Genomic DNA, 26,742 nt, shown 5'->3' with positions numbered 1-26,742 from the left:
ATATTGTCCCCAAGCTTTTCTTTTTGCAAAGCATAAAAATATCAAAGAAGGTGTTCTCTTTCAGGTACCAAATGTGAAAGATTTATTGTGACTTTTAATTCTTTTATCTCCAAGGGTTCTGAGAGAGATTACCAGTTATGGGTCAATTCTGGAAAAGAAGAGGCACCATACCCACTCATTGGTAAGTGTTTGCAAAAGTCTAAAATAGCATTAATTGTATTGTAATTATAATTCTCAGTGTCTCAGAGAATTGGTCATAGGGTTTTAAGCTTAAGACTATTAAATATTGAATGTTATAAGATAATCATCTAATAAATATCTGTCAAACATTTACTATGTACTACACAAATAATGTCTTATCATACAAACAGCTAAGAATATAGTTAGGAATAAGGGTTTAAATTTTCCTCTCTACTTTTTCGTTTGACAATCAGAGCTATCTTGGCAAACCTTTTAAAATTTTTTCTATAAGAAAACAACATGTGGTACTGTCCCTTTTGCTCCATACATTTATTTTTCATATTCAGTTCTCGAATTTTCTGTTCCCTTACCTGCCTACTTTGTTGGTTCTGTGCAAGACCATCTATAATTCAATCATGTATCTTAATCCATCAGTGAATATGTAACACCTGTTTTATACCCAGCAGCTTCCTTGGCATCATTTTCAAAAATGAGACTAACCTATTTGGACTCCTAAAAATCTTTTCTACCTCACTGACTAAATTATTTTACGATATCTCTAGCCAAATTTTCCAACATTTGTTTTGAGGAATTATTGGTATTTATGCCTCACCTTATTTAAGCAATTAGCTAAAAGATATTTTTTGATCAGTAATTTCATTCAGTGCGGTTAACAGAAATGAAACCATTAAAATAAGGCACACTATAGCAGAGCTTGAGATGACGATAATAATGATGATCATTTCTGCTAACAATTTTAAAATACTAATTACCTGCCAGACATTATGCAGGGCATATTTACATGTATTGTCTCATGGAATACTTTCATTTATCTGTGAGGTCATTACTGTGCAATTCAGAGTGGTTTCAAGTGATCTGAGTCATCTAAAACCAGACTTTTCTATGAATGTATATGCTCAGACTTAGGATATAGAAGGTGAACATGCACGGGGCTGAAGACAAAATTGACTGCATTTTCGGGTTTGATGCTGTCATTTTTGTAAAAGTCAGTGAGCAACAATTAAAGTTGCCATTAAAGATCAAATGTCTAAAATCATTGTTTTAATAATATATATTAACTGAATTAAAATTGTGTAAATGGTAACTTTTAGACCTAAAACAGTTCTAAACTTCATTACTAACTTTTACTGGAAAACAATGGGACATGGGACATTACTGTCCCATGATGTAGCAGCAATTCTTAATTATATATCTTAAGGGTGCCTTGCAAATCTTAATTACAGATTGGCTGCTGGCTATTTTTGATAAGTTGATTTTGGGGGGTTTTTTTGGTTGTTGTTATAGAAGCATTTTTTTTTAACCTTAACCCCTGGAAGTTGCTGTAATGCTTGACATTAATGGAATATTGACATTGTATGCCTATGCCAGGTGGAAAGGAAGAGTTTCACTTACATGTAGTGATAAGTCAAGAATAGAAGGAAACCTACTCCCTGTACTTAAAAAATGTACAGCACAATGGTATTTGAGGATTACAGTAAAAGGATGCAATTATTTAGAGTACTAAAGAGCAAAAATCATGTTGTAGTCAGATGTCTGGAGTTTAGTTTTCCTGGTTTTTTAATTCCTTTTTGCATCTGTCTCTGCGTTTCTGATCCCTTGCAGTCTTCCTCCTGATTATTGCTTAAGGACACCAACCTCAGAGGGCAGCAGTGGGAGGGAAGCCTACATCAAACTAGTCCCAGTGCTGTTGAGTAACTAATTATATAGCAAATAAAATAAAAAGTAATTATATGCATTTTTCAGACAGACATATCATGTTAGATAATGGCAATAATAGTATACTAGTATACATTTATAGCTATATGTCCCTATTAGTTAAATAAGATGGACCAACAAGAGTACCTGCAGAATGAATATTTGTATACCTAACCCAGAATTGTGCCTCACAATTTTAAAATTTAAAGGTAAAAATAAATAAATAAATAAATAAGATGGGCCACTCAAAGAACAGAAATCACATCACTGCTTGTTCCTCAGTTATTGTCAGGGACTGACCATCTGAACTATACTCTCTTAGCAAATTTCCAGTAAAGAAGACAGTGTTATAAACTGCTATGCATTACATCTCTAGACTTATTCATCCTGCATAATTGAAACTTTGTACTCTTTGACTAATATCTCACCATTTCCCCCACCCCCAGTCACTGGTAACCACCATTCTATTCTTTGTTACTAGGAGTTCAAGTTTTCATTAAATTTCATAAATAAATTTTTTAAAAGATGAGCCACTAATGTTTACTTATTTGATCCTTAAAATACTTGTGTAATAGATAAATAGTTTAAATCATGGATTTGAGACTGAGAAAGGACATGGATTTGCTGAAGATTTATGGGTCCAGTTACTGTCAAAGGAAAAACTAGATTACCTTTAAACTTTCTTAGATGCAAGCATCGGAAAAGTCAGCAGTATGTAACTCACAAACTGATGCATTCATTCCAAACGAGATAATCTTTAAAGATTTTTTTCTTCTTTCAATTTTCTCTCCCTGCCCCCAACTTAAAACTACTTTGGTAGGACCACAGTATACAGTATTCTTCAACTGAAAGAGTAATCTTCAACTGTAAGAGTACTTCTGCTACTCAGTCAACAAAAGGATTCTTTACATCAAAAATTCCAACAAAAAAAAAAAAACAGTCCAAGTGTAAATTGCAGTATATTCCTGTTTGTATTACGCATGCTCACTACCAATCAGCCTGAGTCTACATTTAGATTTTTCTATATGTAGGGCATGAATATCCCTATGGAATTAAAATGAGCCACCTTCGAGACACTGCACTTCTGACACCAGGCTCAAAGGACTCTACCACGCCTTTCAACCTCCAAGAGCCCTTCCTCATGGAACAGCTACCCCGGGAAATGCAGTGCCAGTTCATCCTGAAGCCCAGCCGCCTGGCTGCAGCCCAGCAACTGAGTGGTGAGTTACTTCTCCCCCTTCACAGAGTCTTCTTTCAGCAAAAGTTTTTATTCCTGAACACAAGTTGAGTACAAAGGCAAAGACCCAAACTTCTAGCCAGATGAGGTATTTTTTCCTTGGAATTTGCTAAGCGTTTTGGAAGGAAAGATGAAGAAGAAGATGGTTTTATAAACCAGCAATAGGTATGACTGACTTATAGCCAGCGGCTGGTAGGAATACAGCCTCTCCCTTCTTTCTTCACCATTCTTTCCCCTTTAACCTTATGCCCACTGCAGTCAAAGGCACTAGGCGGTGCTGCAGGTGTGTCAATGCCTTCTTTGTACTGTAACACACTCCAATTGTGTGTTCCCCCTAAATAGTCACATTATAATACAGAGGCTGTCAGTGATGGGTGTCAGAAGACTCTGATGCTCTACCTGGATCCTGGTACTGATAGGTATGTGAAAACTAAGATAATTTCTTCTGAAGTCTGTCCTTAGCCTACTAATATGAATTCCCCATTAACATTTCTGTCTCTTACCCACATTACTGTTCCATGGTGTGGCAGCCATTCTTATTGTATATCTTAATGTGCCTCGCAAATCTTAATTATAGATTAGCTGGTGGCTATTTTGATAAGTTGATTTCGTTTTATTGTTATAGAAGCCTTTTTTAACCTTAATCCCTGGAAGTTGCTGTAATGCTTGATATTAATGGAATATTGACATTGTATGCCTATGCCAGAGGGAAAGGAAAAGTAAGTTTCACTTACATTTAGTGATAAGTCAAGAATAGAAGAAAACTTACTCCCTGTACTTAAAATATGTACAGCACAATGGCATTTGAGACTCATAATAAAAACTCTAAAATGATAAAAGTGATGTTCAACACAAGAGCACCATAATTTACCCTAATCCAAGTTTGTGCTTTAAGCTTTCAGTCTGAAAGTAAGATTGAATAAGAAAAAGGAGAAGATGGATACCAAAAGGTATGAGTGGGGCAGTAGAAAATTGATGCTGAATTTCTGTAGCTGCCTTTGTCAACGGGAACCAACTGGGGGACCCAGTGAACAGTGGCACTTTTTCAAATGAACAAATGTAATAAGTTAAAGAGATGGCATGGACCTTGAGAGATCACTGGGGCCACCTTCCTGCCACATGACAGACTGTTGGCATCATCTGAATGCCAGGTGAAATTCTGAAACTCTTCATCTGTGTGTAATCCAATTGATGCAGCATTAATATAGAAGTAGCTCATACTGTTTTTAACCTTATTACAGAACAACACTGCTCTAAGAAAAATATGTATGTAGCTATGCAAACTTAGAGAAAACAAGTACAATCAGCAATTGTAAAGATTTTTTCTTGCTTTAAGTGTTAATATATACTACATTTCTTTTAAACAGAAATTCCTAATACATTTAAAATCATTTAATTTATAAGTTTATGCTCATAAAACATCTATAGTTTCTAAAATAATTACAACACCAGTGTGAAACACACTTTCCTGTTCATCCCATTGATTCAAGATGTTGACATTTTACTAGACACAAAGAGTTGTAACTGCCCTCTCTCCTCTTCAACCAGCTTTTATTCATTATGTTTTTCCTCTCTGGAGGCCTGGATTCCTTAAGCCTCCCTCTAACCTACTGAGTCTACCATTTTCTCCATCTGTTAGTCCCCTATCTTTACTTTCTTCCTTATCCAATTTGAATTCCATGGTTATCATGATACACCTAATAAAATCCCATCTCTGGATGAACTCTGAGCATGGTTCGAGAAATCACACAACAGCCAGGCAGCCTGGTATCACTTATGACCAACCTCAAATGGGTACTTCGCAATTGCTGGGTGGTCTCAACTTTGTTTCTGTAAGGCCTTTTTCCAGCTACTTCAGTTGTTTTATATGCATTTCCACACACATGCACATTCAACCCTGTCACTTTCTATTGAGGGCTTAGCCTCAAACTTTGTACTCGACTTATCTGATTTACTAATGATTTCAATAATCAGGGACTCCCTCATCTTGCCAACACCAGCTACAGAAATTTGTCTCAAATTTGCACCAGTCATCTCTCCTATAATGGCAAATTGAGTTTTCAAACTCTAAGGCCATTTGCTCACATCCTTGGATTATTTTGAAGGGGTTCTATAGAGACATCATGGCTTTTCATTCCCTAAAATGTGAGCTCATGAAGGCAGAGATTTGGGTCTTTTTTGTTCAATTCTGTATTCCCAGCAACTGGAACAGTGCCTGGCCTATATAAATAGGTACTCAGTAAATATTTGTGAATGAATCAATAACTTAAAAGGTCTGTTTTTAGCTCATTAAAGATACAAAGAGTATCTTTGTAACTAAGATGAGGAAAATAATATTCTCCTCCTCTTCTACACTTATACCTATGTTTTCCAAAATTGTTTCTCTGGGACCTTTGTCAATTTTATTTTAATTAGTTTGTTTAATAATCCTACAGGTTTTATCCAGTTTTGCCAATGGGACTTGCTCAACTGAACTGTAGGCATCCTCTGCTTAGTCCCTCTTTATTGGAAGTTAGGATATTAGGTTTCAGCTGGAGATGATTCATGGCAGATGGGATCAGGGATGGAATAACTATAGATCAGTGATGCCAAGGCCCAGGTGAGCATCAGAATCATATGAAAACAACGTATTTAGAGTTAGGAAGTCAGAAAACTTTTTTTGTAAGGAACTGGATAGTAAAATTTAATATAGAGAAATACACAAAGTTGAGGATATAATGTAGGTGCTTATACAGCCAGAGGAAAAAAATTTCCGCAAATATTGTGTTGATAGAATTCAAAATATAATAATAATTGAGTACAATTTTATGTAATACAGGTTTACTAATGAGAAAAAGTAAATTCTTTTGGAGGGATAACATTTCACTTAATTGGAATTTAAAGTTAGTGATCTAATCAAAACTGAGTAAAAATGTTCTGATCTGCAATGATATTTTTATATTTCATCATTGAAATCATCTTTTCATGCATAGTTACTGCCAAATACTGACATCATGCTATAAGCATCTAATTTTAATTGAGCATATTTCTCTCTTAGATGGTATTTGCAGAATTTTGCTAGATTCCTCTTTTGATATTTGCCTTTTATCATATCATTTCATTGCAGATTAATGCCTTCCAATTGAAGGTTAGGTGGAAGCTCATTAATTGCATAATTCAGTTGATTTTGAGATATGGAAATCTCCTTTGCCCTTTTATTGAGGTTGGTAAAACACTGTAGAACTATAGTTTGAACTCAGAAAGTATATCTGCTGCAAATTTGTGTAGGAAGATCTTGCTTCTTCTTTTACCTTCTGACAGCACAAGAAGTGTATAAAGCAACCTGACATTACTTGTGATTAAACATTTGTTTTCAAAATGGCTTTACTGCAGTAAAAGTTTTCTATATAAGAACTGTTTTGCCTTGTAATTTCGGGTTGGATTTATTCAGAAACATCATCATATCTACAGCAAAAACCTAACCTTCAAAGCCATTCAGTATCCACTAAGAGAGGCTGAAGGCAGTTCTTCTCATTTACAAAAAGTTCAATCTTGACCTTGAGTTGAAAATATGACTGTAAAACTTTAGCACTTGAGTCATTTAACTGCTGTGTGATAGCACAAGGCAGACTAATATTTGGCATCTATTTCCAACAAAAGTTCACAGGACTGACAGTGGTTAAGTCCATAAAAATAAGTGAAAGTCACTGTTGACACTACTGATCCAGTAACACTTGATAGTTCCTTAGTGACAAGAGCAGAGATTTAAGGTCAGAAAACCTCTAATGAGGTTTCAGCTCTACTGTTATATGTGTTGTGATACTGGACACAGTTGGAGCCTACTCATCTGTAAAATGAGATAATAATATTAATGTAATCCTACATGGTGGTTTTGAGGTGTAAAAGAAAGTATTCTTAATTGTTAAATTCCATGTATTAACTACTTGATAATATTATGAAGAGTGTCATCATCCAAGGGCCAGTAATTCCATTTTTAGAATTTCTAGAAATCTTTGTTTCTTAGGCAGGTAACACTTTACAATTCTGTCTAGTGTAACACATAAAAATTACATTATGATTATTTATTTACATAGCTACTTGTCTCTTCAGATTTTATGTTTTTTAAGACCTAGGAACTCATCCCAGGGATTAGTCCAGTGTGTATAGAACAGAGCAGAAATTAAATAAAAGATTGAATGGTTTAGTCACACCTCATGTGGAAAAACTTGAGGCTAAAAGGGAAACTCCCAGTTCTGTGCCCACAGCAGGCCACTTTCCAAATCTGCTTTAGACTCAGGACTCAACTGGAATTGAACTTTTATAGTAGATGGCAAAGTACAGGATACCTTTTTCTCTTCTACTCATTTTCTCTATCATTCTGATATTCTCCCCTGTGTGTTTTCTACTCTGGAAAACAAAAAAGCATATATATTTTTTAAAGTCAGAGCCTCACTCTTGTCACCCAGGCTGGAGTACAGTGGCATGCTCTTGGCCACCGCAGCCTCGACCTGCTGGGCTCAGGTGATCCTTCCACGTCAGCCTTCCAAGTAGCTGGAACTACAGGTGTGCACCACCACGCCCGGCTAATTCTTTTTTATTTATCGTAGAGACAAGGTCTCACCATGTTGCCTAGGCTGTTCTCAAACTCCTGAGCTTAGGCAATCTTCTCCCGTCTGTCTCCCAAAGTGCTGGGATTACAGACATGAGCTACTGCGCCTGGCAAAAAAGTATTCTTAATCTGGATATTTATTTGACCAGAATAGAATAAAGATTTTTGTTACGATTTTTTTTTTTTTTTGAGTCGGAGCCTCACTTGTCAGGATGCCCAGGCTAGAGTGCAGTGGCATAATCATGGTTCACCACAGCCTCTACCTCCAAGGCTGAGGTGATCCTTCTGCCTGAACCTTCAGAGTGGCTGGGACTACCAAGCCCAGCTAATTTTTTTTTTTTCAAAAGAAGAGGTCTTGCTAAGTTGCTCAGGCTGGTCTTGAACTCCTGGCCTCAAGTGATCCTCCCACCTCAGCCTCCCAAAGTGCTAGAATTACAGGAATGAGCTACCCCAAGCCTTGTTCTTATGATGATTATTATATAAACACAAAGTTTTAAGAATTGTAATTTATATTATTCAGTTATCTAATTTAAGCATAAAAAATAACACTAGTCTGAATCTTGCCAGGGTTATTTAGGAAAGCTAAATTTACATAAATTTAGTTTGCTTTACATTTATATCTCTCTTATATTTTTTATAGCAGCATTTTTTAAATCAGCCTTTGTGACATCTTGAAAGTTAGTGTTGTGCATTAAAAGCTCGCAAGAAAGTGAACCTTAATGATTTTTTTTTCTCTCAGCCCTAGAGGGTATCTGAACTCTCAGGTTGAACAGTATCTATAACAAAAGGCATGGCTACGGTTTCATAAAGTATTTCATAATAAAGGACTCAGTTTCTGTTTTATCCTCTGTCAACACTCATCGGTGAGCTGGGTATTTTTTGACAGAGCATTCTTAAGTATGGGTGAAAGGTAAAACAACCCACAACAAATCTGATAGCTTTAGATATAATAAAATCAGTTTAAATGTGAGCTAACCAGACTTGAGCCCAACTACTCAGCATATATATTAACATGCATATTAAACAAACATTTGCACAGGGTGACATTGCTAGACATACAAAAACTCCTTCCTGGATTTAAGAAAAGGTTGCGTTTCCTTTTCTGTTTTTTAAATGGTAGAGGTTGGGAATGTCAAGGTAGGAAGAAAGTGTTTTGTTAAGAAGAGTATGGTATCCCTTCATGTCTGAGAACCTCCTAAAGACTGTGAAGCCAAATGGAGGCTGGATGCAGAGAGGAGGTCCCCTTTGTGGGGAGGATAGCAGTATCTCGGCAACTTTAGTTGAGACCGCTGGGACCCATACCCTGGGGAAAGTAGTGCTCTTCATACATTAGTCTACTTAATCTTCTCAATTAGCCTTTGAGTATAGGTAATATTCTTTTCATTTTAAAGTTGAGGAAAGAGGCTAAGTAACTTGCCCAAATAAATGTCTTAACTCTGCAGAAGTCTAACTAGGCTCCTGACACCAGAGCCAAAGAGCTTTACACACCTGGAGAGCTTTACACACCTGAATGTCTGTACACTGATGATGCACAAGGAAGTGAAGCATGGATGATGGTCTTAAGGCCATTTGGTAACACGTTGCTTATTTGCTTTAGTTTCAGTAGATTATCCTGAGGAAATAAAATGCTAAGGTATGTTATGGCCAAACAATATAAATGACTTCTTTGGAATTAACATATCGAATTCCGCTGGAATAACAAAACTGCTGACCTTGTTGCTCTTGAAAAGATCATCCCCTTCAGTGTTCCACTATCAGGGAAGGTTGGCAGCTAAACTGTATCTCTTAGTAGCTTGGTTGGGTGGCCTAAAGAACAACGCTTCACAGCCAGAGATTAATTACTGATTCCCATGTATTCTTACTGGAGAAAATGGAGTCAAACCATGAGTGGGTGCCACCTAGGCACTGCAGCTTCTCAAATCGCAGGGCTGTTAACCTTACTTGCAAGCTCTTTTGAAGTTGCCCCACAAATGCAAGCTTCAGAGGTCACCAGAGATTTGGGCAGAATTTACACATAATATCTGGGACTCCCACTGTCAGGTTTTCTCCTTTCTAGGATCTCCCCTCATTTTCCGGTTGCTGTGAGTATCTCTATCTTTGTCCTCTAGTTCTTCAAGCCAGTAAGAGAGTATACCCTACTAGATTTTAGTCAGCCCTACTACCTTAGGGCTTGCCCTCAGGCTAAAAGCTGTGAGAATGAAAAACTCACCCAATAGTATGCCGCTCCCTTCTTCCTTCAAGTGTCAGACTTTTACCTGTAGTATCTGCCTTCTTGTGATCACTCTATTCTTCCTTCAGATAGGTTTATTTTGGTTTGTTTGTCCAGAGTCTGTAGTTGGGGTGGTGTGTGTGTGTGTGTGTGTGTGTGTGTGTATTTTGGGGGAAGGGGGCAGAAGGGTCAACCACTTTTAGAAGTGGAATCTTAAAGAGCTGTCTTTTTATGTATCAAATCTTGGGCAAACCCCTTAACATTCATGTTAACATTGGACACCCAAAACATTCTGGCACTATGGTATAAAATCATAGCTGTTGACCTTTCTTAATTCTGCCTATTTTGTTCATGCTGTCTTTTTCTACTTAAATCCCTCCTCAATTTCAATTATTGTTCAATAATGACTTACTGAGTATTTGCTAGGTGTAAGGTATTATGTTAAATGATATATGTGTAGAAATCGTGTTCATTCAAAATAGAAATCAAATGCAAATACCCTCAGAATCACTCCCCTCCCTCCTACTAGGTAGTTGTGATTTACTTTTCTCTGAATGCCTTTGGTACTTTGTTCCAACCTATGACATCTTATTTATTAATATGCTTGCTTCCTCCCCACTACAAGCAGTCTTAGTCCCTATTAGATTATAAACTTCATTTGCAAGGGCAAGTCTCACTCATGTTTGCATCTGTCCATGCAGCCTGAAACATAGTTGTAAAGTCAGGAACCAAAAAGAAACATGAAAGTCTTTGCAGTTGCAAAGAAAAGGGGGAAAAGTTATAGGACATCAACTTCCTGTCTCTGTTCTCAGTGATAAAGCGATAGAGATAGACATCAAGTGATAAAGAATCTTTGTTTCTAAAGAACATCTTAATAGAGACAGCGCCTCGCTTCCTCCTCCCTCCTCTTCCTCCTCCCAGTTCATCCTTTCCCCTTTCATCGTGGCCTTCTCTTCCTCCTTCTTCCCCTTCCCTTTCATCTTCCCCTCCTTCTCCCCTTCTCACTATTTAATTGTTGTCTAATTTAAACTTTTTGTGTGCCTAGTCTCACATTTAAAATGCAAAAACAGATATGTTGGTATGAAACACTTTTTGCTTTCAGTTGTTAAGTTCAGCAAGGTGGTCATCTATCACTTTTGAAAGTTTAGTGCCAAAGCTCATATAAACAGACCAGCATTGTCCCCAAAATGGATGGGAGAAAAACTCCAGTATTCTTCCTTCATTGATTCTTTTTCAGTTATAAAATATTATAATGAAACTGTATAGGTTGAATTATATAACAAAGGACATCTATAAGCATATTTTTTCTCTTTGACCCAGAGTAATTAACATACCGTACAATGAAAATTGTAGAATGAAGGCTGTGAGTTAAACTAGTGTTTGTTGATAATCTCACTTCTTCTTAGATTCAGGCCAGAAGACATTTAAGAGGAGGAGATCTATCATTAACTGGGCCTTTTGGCGGGGTTCTAGCACTCACCTGGACAACTTGCCCATTTCGCCAACGTCACCTATGCCAGGACAGCTCTTCGGAGTTTCTCTGCCAAATATTTGTGAGAATGACAATCTGCCCAAACCTGTCCTGGTAAGGCTCATTTTGGCCCATAAACTAATGGGGAAGAGGGAGGGGGAGTGGGAAAAGAGAGGTCTGGGAGGTAAATCTGTCTCCAAATAGAAAAACTGACACCCCAGGCTTTGAGTAAGAATCTTGATTATTAACTTCAAAGAATAAAAAGCTGATCTCACTACTGTGAAATCATAAGGAAGATATAATAGGAAGAAGTAATATAGTCTACTGATTTCAGCAGATAAATTAGAATTTGCTCTATAGGCAGAGAATCCACATTATCCCTCACAAATCCTTTCTTGAACTCCACATTGTTCAGAAAGTCTTCTTTAACCACTGTAGCAGCAAAGCCTACTCAATCTCATACTTAACTTTTATAAACAGTTTTATTTGCATTTCAAGTGTTTAAGCATAAAGATGCACTCCATAGCATTTATTTATCTTTGTATATAGAATGGGTCACATAAAAGTCACAGAGTTTATATTTTCTCCAACTGATACACTAAATAATCACTGCTAAGTCGCATTTATTATCTAGCATCCTTCAAGCAACTCTACTTAGACGTATGGCATTTTATAGTTTGTGCATTTGTAAGTGCCAGATGCTCCTCTAGCCACTTTATTGTTTATCCCTTACCACAGATTTAGGGGTAGTTATTATCATGCCATCATCCCTGCTTTACAATTTTTTTTTAAGCCTCAGAACTTTACCCAAGGTTACACAGTAACTAAGTAGCCTAACTAGGTTTCAAGTCCCATGGATTGTTTGTCTCCAAAACCCATTCTCTTCCTACACAAAAAGCAAAAGACACGCAGATAGATAGCAAATTTGATGAACACTTCAAATCTACCCTTTAAGCAATTTTTAGGAATATAATACATTGTTATTAACTATAGTCACCGTGTTATGCAGTAGATCACCTGACTATTGAAATCCTTACAACTGAAATCTCGTGTCCTTTGACCAGCATCTCCCCATCCCCAACACCGCCCCAGCCCCTGGTCACCAGTGTTCTGCTGTCCAAAGCATTGACTTTAATCCTTCTAGCTGTCCCTCCAGCTGCAGTCCTTCAGTGCTTTCACCCTAGTACACTCCAGTCTCTGGCAACCAAAGAAAGCGAGTACCTGTTTGTTTTTTTGTATGTGTGGAGTGCCATTTTGACTTTTTCCCTTTGCTTCCCATAGGATATGCTTTTCTTTCTTAATCAAAAAGGACCCCTCACCAAAGGCATCTTCAGGCAGTCAGCCAATGTGAAATCCTGCAGAGAGCTCAAAGAGAAACTGAATTCTGGAGTCGAAGTACACCTCGACCGGGAATCTATTTTTGTGATAGCATCTGTCTTAAAGGTAGGGAAAGTCTTCCATTTATCCACCCCATGATATAGCTCTGGAGCAAGATAAATGTTGGTATTATTCATTATGAACATTCTTTATGTCTGCAAAGACCAATAAATAGATGTATAATTTTAACACCAAGAAGTGTTAAAAACATTTCACGAAGTCCACCTTGAACTTCAAAAAGCTACCACCAATGATATGACATATCAAATAGGCCCTTTAAAATATTTTTCATCTCACACTCATTTCATCTTCACTTCTGTCACCCCCTGTAAAAAATAAAGCTTAATTAAAATTTAAAATAATCAAAACACACACATTCACCAAAACAGCCATCCTGTTTATGATGATTTCCTCCCTATATCTCACTACCTTCCTAATAAAGGCAGCGTTTCCAAAAATAATCTTTTATTAAATGTTTGAAAATAATTATAGGAATTTGCCATAATAAACATTGCCTTACGACTGAAACAAAAATGGTAGAGACCGCTGAAAATTCCATTCATTGACATAATCATCACGCCCACAAATATTCCTTCCCTTGTTCCCTGATGCCTTTTACTTTTAAAAGTAGAGTAGGAATGACTTCATAATCTGTCTTTTCTTTTACCATTACCACATCTGGCGTTCTTTCTAATACTTACCCTTCACTCATGGTTACTTAAGTCACATTTATAGTTACAGAGTTCTAGAGTTCTTCTAAAAGGTTTTCTGCCACCCATTCCTGGAAATGGCCTACATTTTTGGAAAAGCTAGAACCAAAACCGGTTTTAAACATTTGACTCTAGCAGTAGCTTCTGCCGACCTGCTTTAGGTTCCCACCTCCCAAGGGGTTAGAATGCATCAGAGCCAGGGGTAGAGACAAAGTCCCGGCCTGCATTTCAAGGCCTGAAATATAGAAACCAAATTAAGGAAAACATAGTTGAGAAGACTCTTGCATACCCCTACTCTAGCTGAGGGGCCAGCTGCTTATAAAATCATATGTAATGACTTTATGTGTAGTCAGGTGTCTCTGGGTAAATGGACCGTGTCTGCTCTTAAACATACCCTGGTATAGACTTTTGCAATCAAATATCACACGAGAGAACTGGACTGCTCGAGCTAGGGTCATCTAATCTGTTTTGCACAGGATTTGGTATTACTCCTCAGTCCTGGAGTACCATAAAGATATGTATGGCATATTTAGCCAGATATATATGCCAAGGATATATATGCATGATAAATTTTTTTATATAATTAAGTTTTCTTCCATCTCTTAATTTAAGAAGGGAAAGCTTTTTTTTTTTTTTTTTTTTTAAATTTCTTTTATAACCAGAAATGTCTTCAGGGAAAAAAAAGAAAAAATGTTCTTACTAAGCTAGTCTTCATAGCACCAAACTTACAATTTTGTGCTAAGCTACGGATGCTTTTGCAAAAACCATGGTTCAGAAAAGTTAAATTGTGTTTCAAATTGCAGAAATACTATTTGTCCAAAAACAATCAAATGATTCAAATGATTGAAAGGTCTGCTCAGATGTGTTCTGAGTAATTGTGTTTTACCCTTATTCCTTCCAAATGGTTACTTTGTTTCTTGCTTTTTAAGTCTATTTTGAAGTGGTATGTAAGTTTCTTTGTTTTTCACTTATGCTGGTTTTATTTTAAGTTTAACTCTTCAAACTTTAATTGGACAAAAATTGCTTGAGACACTATAACTTTGATCTTTGATCCATCAGACCTTTGAGGAAAAGTTCATATTTAATCCTGCAGAATCTCATCTCAGATGGATTTGGGGTTCTGCTGATGGCCTGGGCTCCAATTTTGGAGGGGAGGAAACTTTCAGTTAATTGCTGTGAGTGGATGATTGCAGTTCGAACCCCTCTCACATCCTTCTCAGCTGTTATGGTGGTTGCATTTTTGTAACTTGTTATTCCAGCTGTGAGAGAGTTCATTGAGATGTTACAAGTTATTATCTTTCAAGTGTAGGTTTAAGATTTAATGATGTTTTTCTTCAGGACAGATCATAAGTATATTTTCCACTGAGATTTTAAAAGAAAGCTATTGTCACTACCCCAATTTGATATAACAGATATTTGCCTCTTCTAAATCTGACTTCTAAAGTGGGTGTATCAGCTAAAATTAGTTTAGAATTATGAAAATTCAATAGCTTTACCCAAAAAAAGAGGTAACCTCTGTAATGATTTACCTGATTCACAAGTATTCAGGTATATTTCTACTGGAAGGTATAATAGAACAGAGGAAGACTTCAAATCAATCTATCTACCTTCTTGTTAACCACTCTAAAAAAAAAAAAATAGGGCTAGGTGCAGTGGCTCACGCCTATAATCCCAGCACTTTGGGAGGCCAAGACAGGAGGATTGCTTGAGCCCAGGAGTCTGAGACCAGTCTAGGCAACATAGCAAGACCTCCTCTTCACAAAACATTAACAAATAAGCATGGTGGCATGCGCCTGTAGTCCCACCTACTCGGAAAGCTTAGGCGGAAGGATCACCTGAGTCCAGGAGGTTGAGGCTGTGGTGAGTCGTAATTGTATCATTGCATTCCAGCCTGGGCAATAGAGTGAGACTCTGACACCATAAAAAAAAAAGGTAGGGTAACAAAGTGCCATAACTATGAAGAGATTCTTAAAATTATCTTAGACTCACAGTTACAGTTAATTGACCTTTTCTTGGCCTCCATTAATATTTGGTTACATGACATACAGTAGCAGTTCACTAGTGGCTTCTACTATGACTGGCTGGGACTGTGCTTGGCATCAACATGAACAGAGAAGGTGAGGGTCTGTTCCCTACCCTGGAGGAGCTCATAAGCAAGCGTGGAAGATGCCCACATAGCCAGCTAACTGTAAGTTATCACAGCTTCCATATTAGTGATATGAACTTGACATGTAAATACCAAATTGTGTGTTGCCTTCTCTAAGGCCACATAAAGTCATTGATATGATTTTCCAGCAATGGTTAAAATTGCTCAATTGCAGATTTGTCTCCAAGTTGTAAGCAGGAAGTTGCAAAAGGGTAGCCAACTATGAGAACAGCTTAAACTCAGAATTGAGGTGACGCTGCCTAAAGTTCACTGAGGTGGAGATCACACGGCAGGCTTGACCTGGTTAATGCCATATCAAAAGCAATGAAGAGAGTTGGGCTAGAATCAACTCTCTAAGATCACCCAGGATCAAATTTAGTTTATTTTTAAGCTTTTTGTAAACAAAAGCCAAACAACAAACACCCTTAGCCATATTCTGTTTGTGCCGTAATTTGGTTTCACCACACCAACCCCTATCAGTGGTCTCTGTAGAATAGAGTCTCCGAGAAAGGATAATGTACCGTGGATGTGTAATTTAGTGTACATCAAGTATTGGGGTATTGCCTCCAAGTTCCCAGAACCCAACCATCACCTGAAATATGTTCTCTCCCCAAATATACAGAGTCCTTTTATGAGGAATGCAGGGAGGAACCTTAAAAACCTCTAGATGCAGTTATGCATCCATACCACTGGAATATAAAGTTCTAAGATAAGAGAGACTTTATTTTATTCACATCCCTATCCCTAGCAACTCAAACAGTGCTTGGCACATATGAATAAACACATATAGAATGACTGAATGAATGATTACCAGGTTATGAACCTCACAGATATCTTGGTGCATTCCCTTGAACTAGCCATTTAAGGGAATGGGGAAAAAAGGATTTAGACTGATGACTGCCAGACCCTGTCATGCTGTACTAGTTTGCTAAAATGTATGCAAACAGGTTCCAGCCCAAATAAGTGAGCCTTGATCTTTCCCACCGTAATGCAAACTTCAATCATCCCAATGTTCTTGTTATAAAAAAAAATCAAAGCATGTGTTTCTATGTTCACAAGTTAGTAGAGAGCTGGCACAGAGCTCTACATAGTACATGGAAGGGAGTATTTAACTGAACTTGTCAGCAAAATGTTTTCTCTCTAATTTCTCTAACACATATTTGACATGAAAATACTGACTTAAAATATCTGTTTTTCCATCTATGTAAGGATTTTCTACGAAATATTCCAGGAAGTATTTTTTCATCAGATCTCTACGATCACTGGGTCTGTGTGATGGATCAAGGAAACGATGAAGAGAAGATAAATACAGTTCAAAGGTGAGTATTCTAGTTTGGTCCTGGCATGTCTCAAAAATACTTTTAAAGAACATCTTGCGGTGGCTCCGCCTGTCATCCCAGCACTTCGGGAGGCCGAGGTGAGCGGATTGCCTGAGCCCGTGGGTTCGAGACCAGTCCAGGCAACTTGGCGAGACCTCGTCTCTACAATAAATAAAAAATTAGCCAGATGTGGTACCACACGCCTGTAGTTCCAGCTACTAGGAAGGCTAAGGCAGAAGGATTGCTGAGGCCCAGCATGTCGATGCTTGGGTGGTCATAAGCAAGCCACAGCACTCCAGCCTGGGTGACGGAGTGAGACTTCAACTCAAAAAAAAAAAATTGTATTACTTATCTATTAAAATAGTGATGATGGTTAAGGTCATATACATGGGGACCAGTTTAAAAATAGATTAACTCTGGCTTGTCATATTGACATTCAGTACTTGAACTTTGTATACCTTCTATATATCTGAAACGGATAGGAGCTGAAATCTGTTAGACCACTAGCTTATACTGTAGGCCCAATCTACAGTTTATGTTCCTAATTTTAGTAAATATTTAACTAAGCAAACAACTCATCATATATTTCACTCATCATATACAAAAAAAAGTGACCTATTCCCTCTTCTCAAGGAACTCTCAGTCTGGCAAAGTGACAAATAAACTGAGAGTCGCAGTTACAGTACAGTGTAACCAGTGCTGTGAGAGATACTTGGAGGGAGCTGCCGTGGAGGCAGCCAATTCCTCAAGAAGTGTCAGGGACAAAGGGAGTGGCAAAGTCAGTCTGACCACAAAGAATGCGCTGTCTCTGCTCATACAAGGGATAGTTGCTGGTAGAACTCACTCCTCCCATTACTGTATGTTTCCCTCATCCCAAGAGAATAGGAGAGAAACGTCCACTAACAAAAGTAACACTTCCAGTTCTGTGAATACTCAAGAATACCAGTAGTACTTATTCATTCGCATTTGTGTTCAGCAAAATTTTTTTCTTGTGCAACTTTAAAATATGAATTACTTACATCCTTCACCAGCAGAAGAATATAGTACAGCTGTTGAAGCAGAAACCAAAGCCATGTGACAAAATACTACCCCTACTTCCGTGAGAGTTTATGTGAACCATTTCATGAGCATCAGATTCTATAATCTGTTGCTCATTGTCTAAAATGTTATATAGCCTGTAAACTGTTAAAGGACAATTTTTTTAAAAAAGGTAAAATTATGGCTCATACAAATATAAAATAAACACATAAAAGATTTTATTTAAGTTGTTAATTAACCAGTTAGATGTTACAACCAGTTTAGAAGAGATTTCAAAGTACCACAACTACTTATATAGATAAATCAGAAATGCTGAAATGAATTTACAAATAGATGCAAACAAAACTGGGCTTTTCTACCAGCAGAAGGGTGCAGATAAATCTGTTGTCTCTCCAGACAGAATTTTCAAATCTTAGACAAGTATTATTAAGTACGCTGCTATCAGTTATCTATAACTTACAAAGTTGTAAAGTAGCTCTTGCAGTAAAAAAGCTTAGGGTCCCCAGAGATTCAGATAACAAAAAAGTTTATGCTAGATGCCTTATGTTTCATTGACCACATCCAGTAATACTGTGCTGTATTTCAAAGTCCTTCATAATGTATCATTACAAAAACTATACTTGTCAGTTCATAGTCCATAAAGAAAGGACTCTCTAATGTTTGGCCACCAGAAGTCAACCTACCTTGTTTTCCCTAGGTTGCACATTCTTTTTGGAAAATGTAACAGTCATGAATATGAGTGTGTATGTATGTGTGTGTGTATACACACATGTTTCTGGATAGTAGTAATCATTGGAGAATGATCATTTATCAGTTACAAAATGGGAGTAGTGGAAAATATACTGCTGTAAGTTTGTCTGATATGTGAAAGTGATACCAGTGAGACAAATTTGGGGCAAAATTGACCTTGGAAGCTGGTGGAGCCAAGTGTAAGCTCTCAGAATGGTCTTTGGAAGTCTCAGTAGCTAAGGGTTGGGCTCTTAGCAAGAGACAGCATTTCTGTATTGCTTACTTGGAAATGAAGGAACACTTTACATTTAATTGCTGTTTAATTTTATGAGAAACCTTGTGAGTTTTGATTGAGAATATTCTGAAACTGTTACAGGATTCAAGTTCAAACACATTGTACTAGTTTCAGGGAAATATTTCAAGCCAGGATTTTTTTAAACAAGATTTTTTCTGTATTCTTTTACATTTTCATCAAACTGTGAAGGTAGTGTAAAAACAACAAAAAAAAAAAGATAAATTCCCAGTGCTTATTTTCCTTTTTGCACAAGCAGTCCTCACTTGGCATGGTACTATGTTAACTGAAACTCTTACATATCTGAACTGTGTTCCTGATTCGCCCTCTTGCCCATGCACAGTGAGGGTCGCTTGTCTTTACAAGTTTTTAAATGAAATGTCTTGCTTAAAGAGTGCATTTTTCTGTCTTTAGGCTATTAGACCAGCTTCCGAGAGCCAATGTTGTTCTTCTAAGGTATCTTTTTGGGGTATTATACAACATCGAGCAGCATTCCTCATCCAATCAGATGACTGCGTTCAATTTGGCAGTGTGTATCGCTCCAAGCATTCTTTGGCCTCCTACTTCTTCCAGCCCAGAGCTAGAAAACGAATTTACCAAAAAGGTAATGACGTTTTTCATTTTCATACCCTGGGGGACTGAGTCCCCACTTTGAAGCTGAAATTTGGGGTATTAATTCTGAAAGATGATGTCTTAAATAACTTAAGTACACCCCCTTATAAATTTGAGTTGACCCACTATGGCATGTTTTAGTCTATCCTGGTAGACTATGGAAAAGTGGTTTGTTAAGAAGAAAAGTGATAGCAATTGAATTACTCCCCTTTTTCCTTTAAGGAGGCTAAACACTATGACTGACTTCAACAATAGAGTGATAAGAAAGCAGCTGGTATAATTTTTTTCAATCTGAAAAATAAAATAAGGACTTTGGATTTAGGCAAGCCAGGGTTCAATTCTCAGCCCCACCACTTGCAAGGGTACAATCTTTAGCAGTTAGTTACATTGATCCACAGTGTCCTCATCTAAAAAAAATTTTCTTAATGGAGGTGCTAATAATACAGTAGTTATTGCAGTCACATTCCTATAGCCTGCCAGTTCCCTTTGCTCTCAACATCCCTCTTGGCCCTTGGCCTCAGCTCTAGGGCAAGGAAACTACAGATAGATTCCAGGACACTTAAGTAGAGGCATAAAGCTCCCTCATAAACTCACCTGTTTGCCCAATCACCTCCAGGTATGGAGCCTAATGGAAGGCAGTGCATGGGTAGACTAACCAGTCAAATGCATAGGTAGAGACAAGTCAGGAAGAAAACTCGTCTTCTTCCTTACTCTCCTTCACAACACACCCGCAGATGAACCCTCTTCCCAAGTTTATGGAAGCCTGCCCTTTGCATAAGAAATACTTTTCATAAGTCTTTGTCTACTTATGTTTAATAATGTTGTTAATAACAAACACCCTATGGAGAATATTTTAAATCATCCTAATTTTAAAGACAGAGCCATTGGTATAAAATGTAAGCATTAATCCAAGGCCACAAATAATAACTTTATTTCACTGATCAAAATTAATTTCTGTGCCCAGACAGCTCCTGGAAGTATCATCATTTTTTAGGGGAAACCGTTCTATGTACTCCTAAAGTAGATAAGAATTTTTCTCAGGACACATTTGATTCTGTTTTTAAGATCAGTATTCATAGATGAAATGTGATTTATAAGCATATACAAAAAGTAACTGTTTGTTTGTTGTTATACAGGTTTCTCTGCTTATACAATTTCTGATTGAGAATTGCCGTAGGATATTTGGAGAAGAAATCACTTCCCTCTTGGGAGAGGTTTCAGTAAGATGTGTTGCGAGAGAGAATGCTTCAGGTATTGCGAATAATTGGATTGGTTTTTGTGAGAAATAAACATATGTCTGTGAAGATGCTGAGACAGGGGTTTTCCTAGAGCCCGCAACCGCTGAAGTAAAACTAGTCTTGGACCTAGCCAGTGGGGCCAGGGCTTCTGATCCTTCCTTAGAAGGCCTGCTAAAAAGGTCGTGTATGTTCACAGTGTCGTGAGGTTAAGAAAAGGGTAAGATGAGGCCCAGCCTTCAAGAGGTTGTTAGTGGCAGCATGCTATATTATGGTGATTTGAAACTTTTTAGAAATAAAATTCTATAGGAACCCTAACATATCTGATAGAACTGCTATAGCTGAAACTCAAGTAGAAAGCCCCAGAGTAGTAGAGGCAGTCCTCGTGTTTTCCTTCCTCCTCGTACTGGTCCCTGAGACACCTTGGAATTCTAGTGTGCTATAAAACATTTTGAAAACAGCTAGCATTTTTGCGAGGGCAGACACTGCATTTGAAGACATACAACCTTCCAGAATATGAATTTCTGTACCATCTCGTATTAGTTATGTTATCTTTAGCAAGTTATTCTGTGCCACTGAAAATCAGTGTCATCTGTAAAATGTGGATAAAATAATGTCTAGCTTTTGGTGTTGTTATAAAGACTAAATAAGTTAATGGGTATTAAAGAACTTTATAAAAGAGAAATTGATAGGGTTAGTAAGTGGTTTCTCCAAGACTAGAGTTGGGTGTGTTAGAAGGCAGATTCTTATTCAGAGTCTGGGTCTACCTGGCATCAATTCCTTCATAGTTTTCATCATTTCTTGGTTATATGATACGTTCATTGATTTGAGAAGATCTTTCTTCAGGAAAGCCCACTCATCAGGAACTGAGATAAATCTCCTATATACCTCTACAAGTTTGTTTGTTTTTTTAATTCCCTACTAACAATTAGGAATATTGTGAAAGATTCTTTCTCAAGAGTAGGAATTTGAACACTTTACATGAAAAGAGAATTAAACTAAGCACCAGTTTGTTTTTACGGCAGTGTGGGCTGTATCTGTGGTAAGTAAAAATGTTAATCATGGTTTTATTTTTTGACAGATATCTCTTGCTTCCAATTGAATGACTCCTCTTATGACAGCTTGGAAAATGAGCTAAATGAAGATGTTGATGCTCCATGCAGTGACTTGGTAAAGAAACTAGGCCAGGGTAGCAGGAGCATGGACTCTGTCTTAACCCTCAGTGACTATGACCTTGACCTTCCTGAAGTGGAAGGCCTTCTAACCCTGAGTGACTTTGACTTGGACCACTCTAAAGAGGAAGACGTTCAAATGAAGCGGCCTCTTGAATCCAAACCAGTGAGTGTTTCATTAGTGTACACAAAGGTCCCACTGCGCGATCATGCCAGGGCCCCGTCTGGCATGTGCACACTCAGCTACCTGTCCACAGCTGCAGCAGGTGCTGCCAAGAGCCTGAGACGACACCGGCGCTGCTCAGAGCCCAGCATCGACTATCTGGATTCAAAGCTTTCCTACATCAGGGAGTTTTATCAGAAAAAGCTACGCAAGTCCAGCTGTGATGCAATTCTCTCTCAAAAAGATGAAGACTATCTGAGGCAGAATCAACCCCTCCAGGAAGGGAGTAAAACATACTTTAAACAGAATTTAGTCACAGGCACTGAAATCAGCAAGAAAAATGCCACTAATCAAAACATGAGGAAGAAAAGCTTGTCTGATCATGAAGGAAATCATGTGAAACTTTTCCCTAAGTCCAAGCCAATGGCCATCTCTGTGGCATCTTTTAATCCTATGTCCTCACAGGATCATTCCAAGAATCAGCCCTTTGATGTGGATACATCTGGATACTCCCCGCCACACACAGCAGATGCCCTCAAGAGTTCAAGGACACATCGGCGCTGCTCAGAGCCCAACATAGATGACCAGCACTGCAAACTGACCTATCTCAGGGGGATTTATTCAAAGAAACAACACAAAACCAGCTGTGAAGCTGGTCTCTTGCATGGAGAGGAGGATTATCTGAAACGGCATAAGTCTTTGCAAATAGAGGGGCAAAAGCTTATCAATCAGAGTTTGGTCATGGGGATTGAGGTGGGCAAGAGCAGTGCCACCAACCAAAACTCTGAGAAGGTTTTACCCCCGAGATTAAACCTTGGCCCAAGGACTAGCTACTCCAGCTTATCGTCTCCAGGCACTTCCCCGTCCGGCTCATCAGTAAGCTCCCAGGACAGTGCTTTTTCTCAGATTTCTGAACACTCTGTGTTTACACCCACTGAAACTTCCTCTCCAATAGATTGCACTTTTCAGGCGCAAAGAAAACAGGAAGAGCTTTCTTCTGAGTTTAGCAGTTCCAGCCTTGTTTCTGGAATGCCCAGTCCCTCATCAGGGCAGGCCAGCAGCCGCCTGGCTTATCCGAAAAAGGACACCATGGAGTGGCACTCACACATGCATCCCGTAACTCTTCACCCCAGTACGTGGTTGAGAAATGGTGTGGCCAGTCTGAAAAACTGGTCCCTCAAAAAGAAAGCAAAGGCAGCCAGACCGGAGGAGAAGAAAGTAAGTTCTCTAAAAGGACCCTTGGAGCTACCTCCACATGCTTCTGGTGTTCCAGAAGCCAACTCGCTGCGAGAGAAACAGGAAGACATGCCCTCAAGGGCCACGGAAGGACTGGGCACTGTGCGGTCAGTCCAAAGCTGTGGTTCTTCTCCCTGCCAGGGCTCAGAAAGACACTGTAGCCCTCCATTCGGCCTGGTGGAGAGCAGACTCAAGCCGTGCATGAAATCACATGAGGAAGTAGAGCATGGTGGCCAAGGCTCTTCTGGTTCTCTACCCTGGGAAAGTGCCTCAGCCAGCTCTTGGCCTGTGGAGGACATGGCCAGCCCCAACTCGGCGCCTACAGGGGTCTGTGATGTTGGGGACAGACAGTTAACCAAAGACACTTAACATCAATAAGAATCTGATGTCTGCAAGAACAGGGACCGGGCTAATAATAGCAGAAAGATAATAATTATCGTGACCCTTTGTATAAAGTACCTGGGAGAGGTAGCATACAGATAATCATTTCTAATACTTAGGACAACAAAATAATTCTCTTTTTGGGACTACTTGGGAAAAAAAACCTTATGCTAAAAAAATTTGTTACCTAAGTCTTTGGGAGCTTTTTTTTATTAAAGGATGTGATTAGTTTTGCCATGTGGTTTTAGAAATGCTAGCAGAGGACTAGACAAGGCATCTTCTGTAGAGGAAGAAATCCTTATGTGAGGCTAGTGTCCTGAGAAGACCAGGATTTCTCGAATGAAGAATAAGGGACTGGGGAGCGAGGGGAAGGGTGCAGAGAAACCATCCACATTCCATGGAATGTTTTTAATAAGTAGGCAAGGAAAATGTCCCTGATCAAAGCATTAAGAAGCAAAGCATGTCCGGCAATGAAGGAAATCATGTAAAACCTTTCCCTAAATTTAAGCCAGTGGCCATTTCTGTGGTCTCTTATAGTCACATGTCCTCACAGAATCATTCCAGGAACCAGCCCATTGCTGCAGCTAGCATGGAGAAAAGTAGAGTGATTCAAGAGCCATGGGTACCACCATACCCATTTTTGTTGTTGTTGTTGTTGGTTGTATTTTTGTTTTTTCTTTGGTATTGAAGTGCTTTGTAAAGGTTTCTGGAAACAAGTAGAAAGAAGGAAATGGTTGTACATTTCAGTGCCCTTTACAAAGGGGACACTGCTAGGAATATTCTCCAGAAATGCAGCTTTTTTCTGTTGAGAAAGTGACTTCCTGGCAGCATTCACCACCATAATGTGGAGGAAAAAAACCACAATTGTCCTTTCTCAGTTACACAAATGCTATTACCAACATGTGATCAAAGCATGGCGCCTCTTGCCGAAATGTTTTTCCACAGCCCTGCCTCTTAGAGTATAGTCAGCCAGAAAAAAATTACTTATCAATCATTCTTTGTCCAATTTTGTAGTTAGACAATTGAGAGAGCATTTTAGAGGTTGGCAGGTTATAAGGAGTCACAGAACAGAATATCCAACAGTGGCTTCCAGGTCTATTCGCAGACAGTCATTGGTTTTGGGTTTTCTCACTTCCTGAAGTTTTTTCATATTTTTGTCCCAAATGATTTGTGGTTTATAGATGGTTTATGCCCCATTTGTTTATTTCATATCAAAGGACATTTTTTTTCTCTCTTGACTTAAGAAGGTTACAGTGATACATCTCCTCACCTAGGAAGAGATTATCAGACCTTGCCAACCAGTATAAAGAGATGGCACTAAAAGTGATGTGTGTCTTCTACTATGTTTACTAATTACCTATAAGAAGTTGCTTAGAACCCCAATTGATCTCTTCAGTCCATCATTAAATGGATGTTTCTCCCACAGATGAGCTTATTCCAAGTTATTTTTTTTTTGTCAATCACCAGGAAACTGTCATAGCAAATGTCCTTTCCTTGTTGTCCTGAAAGTTGCATTTTCAGTTACAGAGAAAAAAATGTTTTCTCTAAGATAAAAGTTATTTCAGTATTAGCTATGGGTGCTACCTACCTCTCGGGGGCATGGCCCTGTTTGCCCTACTCATTATAATTAACTTTTAGAACTCTGTGTCCAAAGAGCTTCTTTATGACACTGGCCATCTCAGTCACAGGTGTGAAGTCAAGTTCACCTTATAACTAACCACTCCCACATATTAAGACTCCTGAGTGTCCATATGCATCTTTTGTGGTATAATATATAAAGGCAACAGGGACTCCCCTTCCTCTTAGGGCATACTACTGTTAGAACTGCAAGATGTGAATGAATCTCTTATGGTTTGGAGTGTCTTTCTGGGAGAAATTGCTTCCCAGCTTACCAAAATAGTAGTTCTAGCCTTTTTATTTCCTACTGGCAGATAGAAAATCATCCACTCAATTTGAAGCATAGACAAAAATAGTTGCCGAGGTTTTTTAATAACCATTCCTACTCTGTGTTCCCTTAGATACTCCTGTAATACTTAATGTGAATAGTTTGTTAATATTGCTGTAAAGTATTATATTGTATGATTTGAAGACAGACTACATGTCATTTTATTATACTCCATCAATCTATAATATATTCGACTGATGCTTTATCTAAATGCTTTGAGTTTGTATAATATATCTTGACAAATTTTACTACCATATGTTATGTAATAAATGTGTATTTTTGTACTTGCAGAAACTGCTGCTAACTTTTAAAGTTGTTTGGTTTTCAAGGCACTGATAATGGCTATGTATGAAGTCCATGCTCTCTGTTAAATAAAATGCCATCCTGCAGAGTTAACAATCCTACCAGAGCAATATTGCCCTTTGTAGAATTGTTCTAGGTAATGAACCTAATCTCTGCCTAACGCTGGAAATTTTATAGAGGGTAATTAATATTGAGTAGGAACTTTGAGCTTTTAGTCAGAAGCCACGATCAGTCATTTTAGGATAAGTGGGAGGTTTTAAATACTTTTTCTAATCTTCTTTACCAAGCAAGTCATGTTTTAGACACAAAGTCTTTATTTTCTTAGGCATCATGTTTTCATTGTGTTCCTGGAATGAGATATAGTCAATACTCTTATATCAAAAGAACCATCAACTCACTAGATTTTCTTAAATAGTTTGAATCCTTCTGTTCAGGGTACCCAGCTGACCCCGACACATACCAAGACTTCAGTGCTTTTTGAGTCGTATAAATTTATTACATATGATTGACTGCTGCATCTTTGCCTTCTCAAAATTGGTTGAGGTTATTACTTATGTGTGAACTTAATTACTATTTCAAAGAGATTCAGAAAAATATACCACATTAGTCCAGAAAGAATTTACTCTAACTGGATAGTTAATTTCACAACTCCACCGTCAGAAACATTACTGGTTATATTTGGG

The 26,742-nt window shown here is 38.1% G+C and overlaps 1 protein-coding gene across 2 annotated transcripts in view; it reads left to right on the top strand.

The window, feature by feature from the left end:
* The window catches only part of ARHGAP20 (Rho GTPase activating protein 20), a 93,935-nt gene extending 67,775 nt beyond the window's left edge, over positions 1 to 26,160 (top strand). For both annotated transcript variants that reach the window (XM_008068433.2, XM_021717753.1), the window contains 8 exons: positions 115 to 181; positions 2,928 to 3,116; positions 11,337 to 11,515; positions 12,683 to 12,844; positions 16,844 to 16,953; positions 19,427 to 19,616; positions 20,761 to 20,875; positions 21,941 to 26,160. In XM_008068433.2, the coding sequence (XP_008066624.1) occupies positions 115 to 181; positions 2,928 to 3,116; positions 11,337 to 11,515; positions 12,683 to 12,844; positions 16,844 to 16,953; positions 19,427 to 19,616; positions 20,761 to 20,875; positions 21,941 to 23,799 (2,871 nt within the window). In that variant the 3' untranslated portion in view covers positions 23,800 to 26,160. The remainder of the gene's footprint in view (positions 1 to 114; positions 182 to 2,927; positions 3,117 to 11,336; positions 11,516 to 12,682; positions 12,845 to 16,843; positions 16,954 to 19,426; positions 19,617 to 20,760; positions 20,876 to 21,940) is intronic.
* Positions 26,161 to 26,742: the final 582 nt, after the last annotated feature.

The sequence above is a fragment of the Carlito syrichta genome, unplaced genomic scaffold, assembly GCF_000164805.1.
Source record: "Carlito syrichta isolate Samal-C Ts95f unplaced genomic scaffold, Tarsius_syrichta-2.0.1 Scaffold310873, whole genome shotgun sequence".
Taxonomy (NCBI): Eukaryota; Metazoa; Chordata; class Mammalia; order Primates; family Tarsiidae; genus Carlito; species Carlito syrichta.
This window is presented reverse-complemented; position numbering and strand designations above follow the sequence as displayed.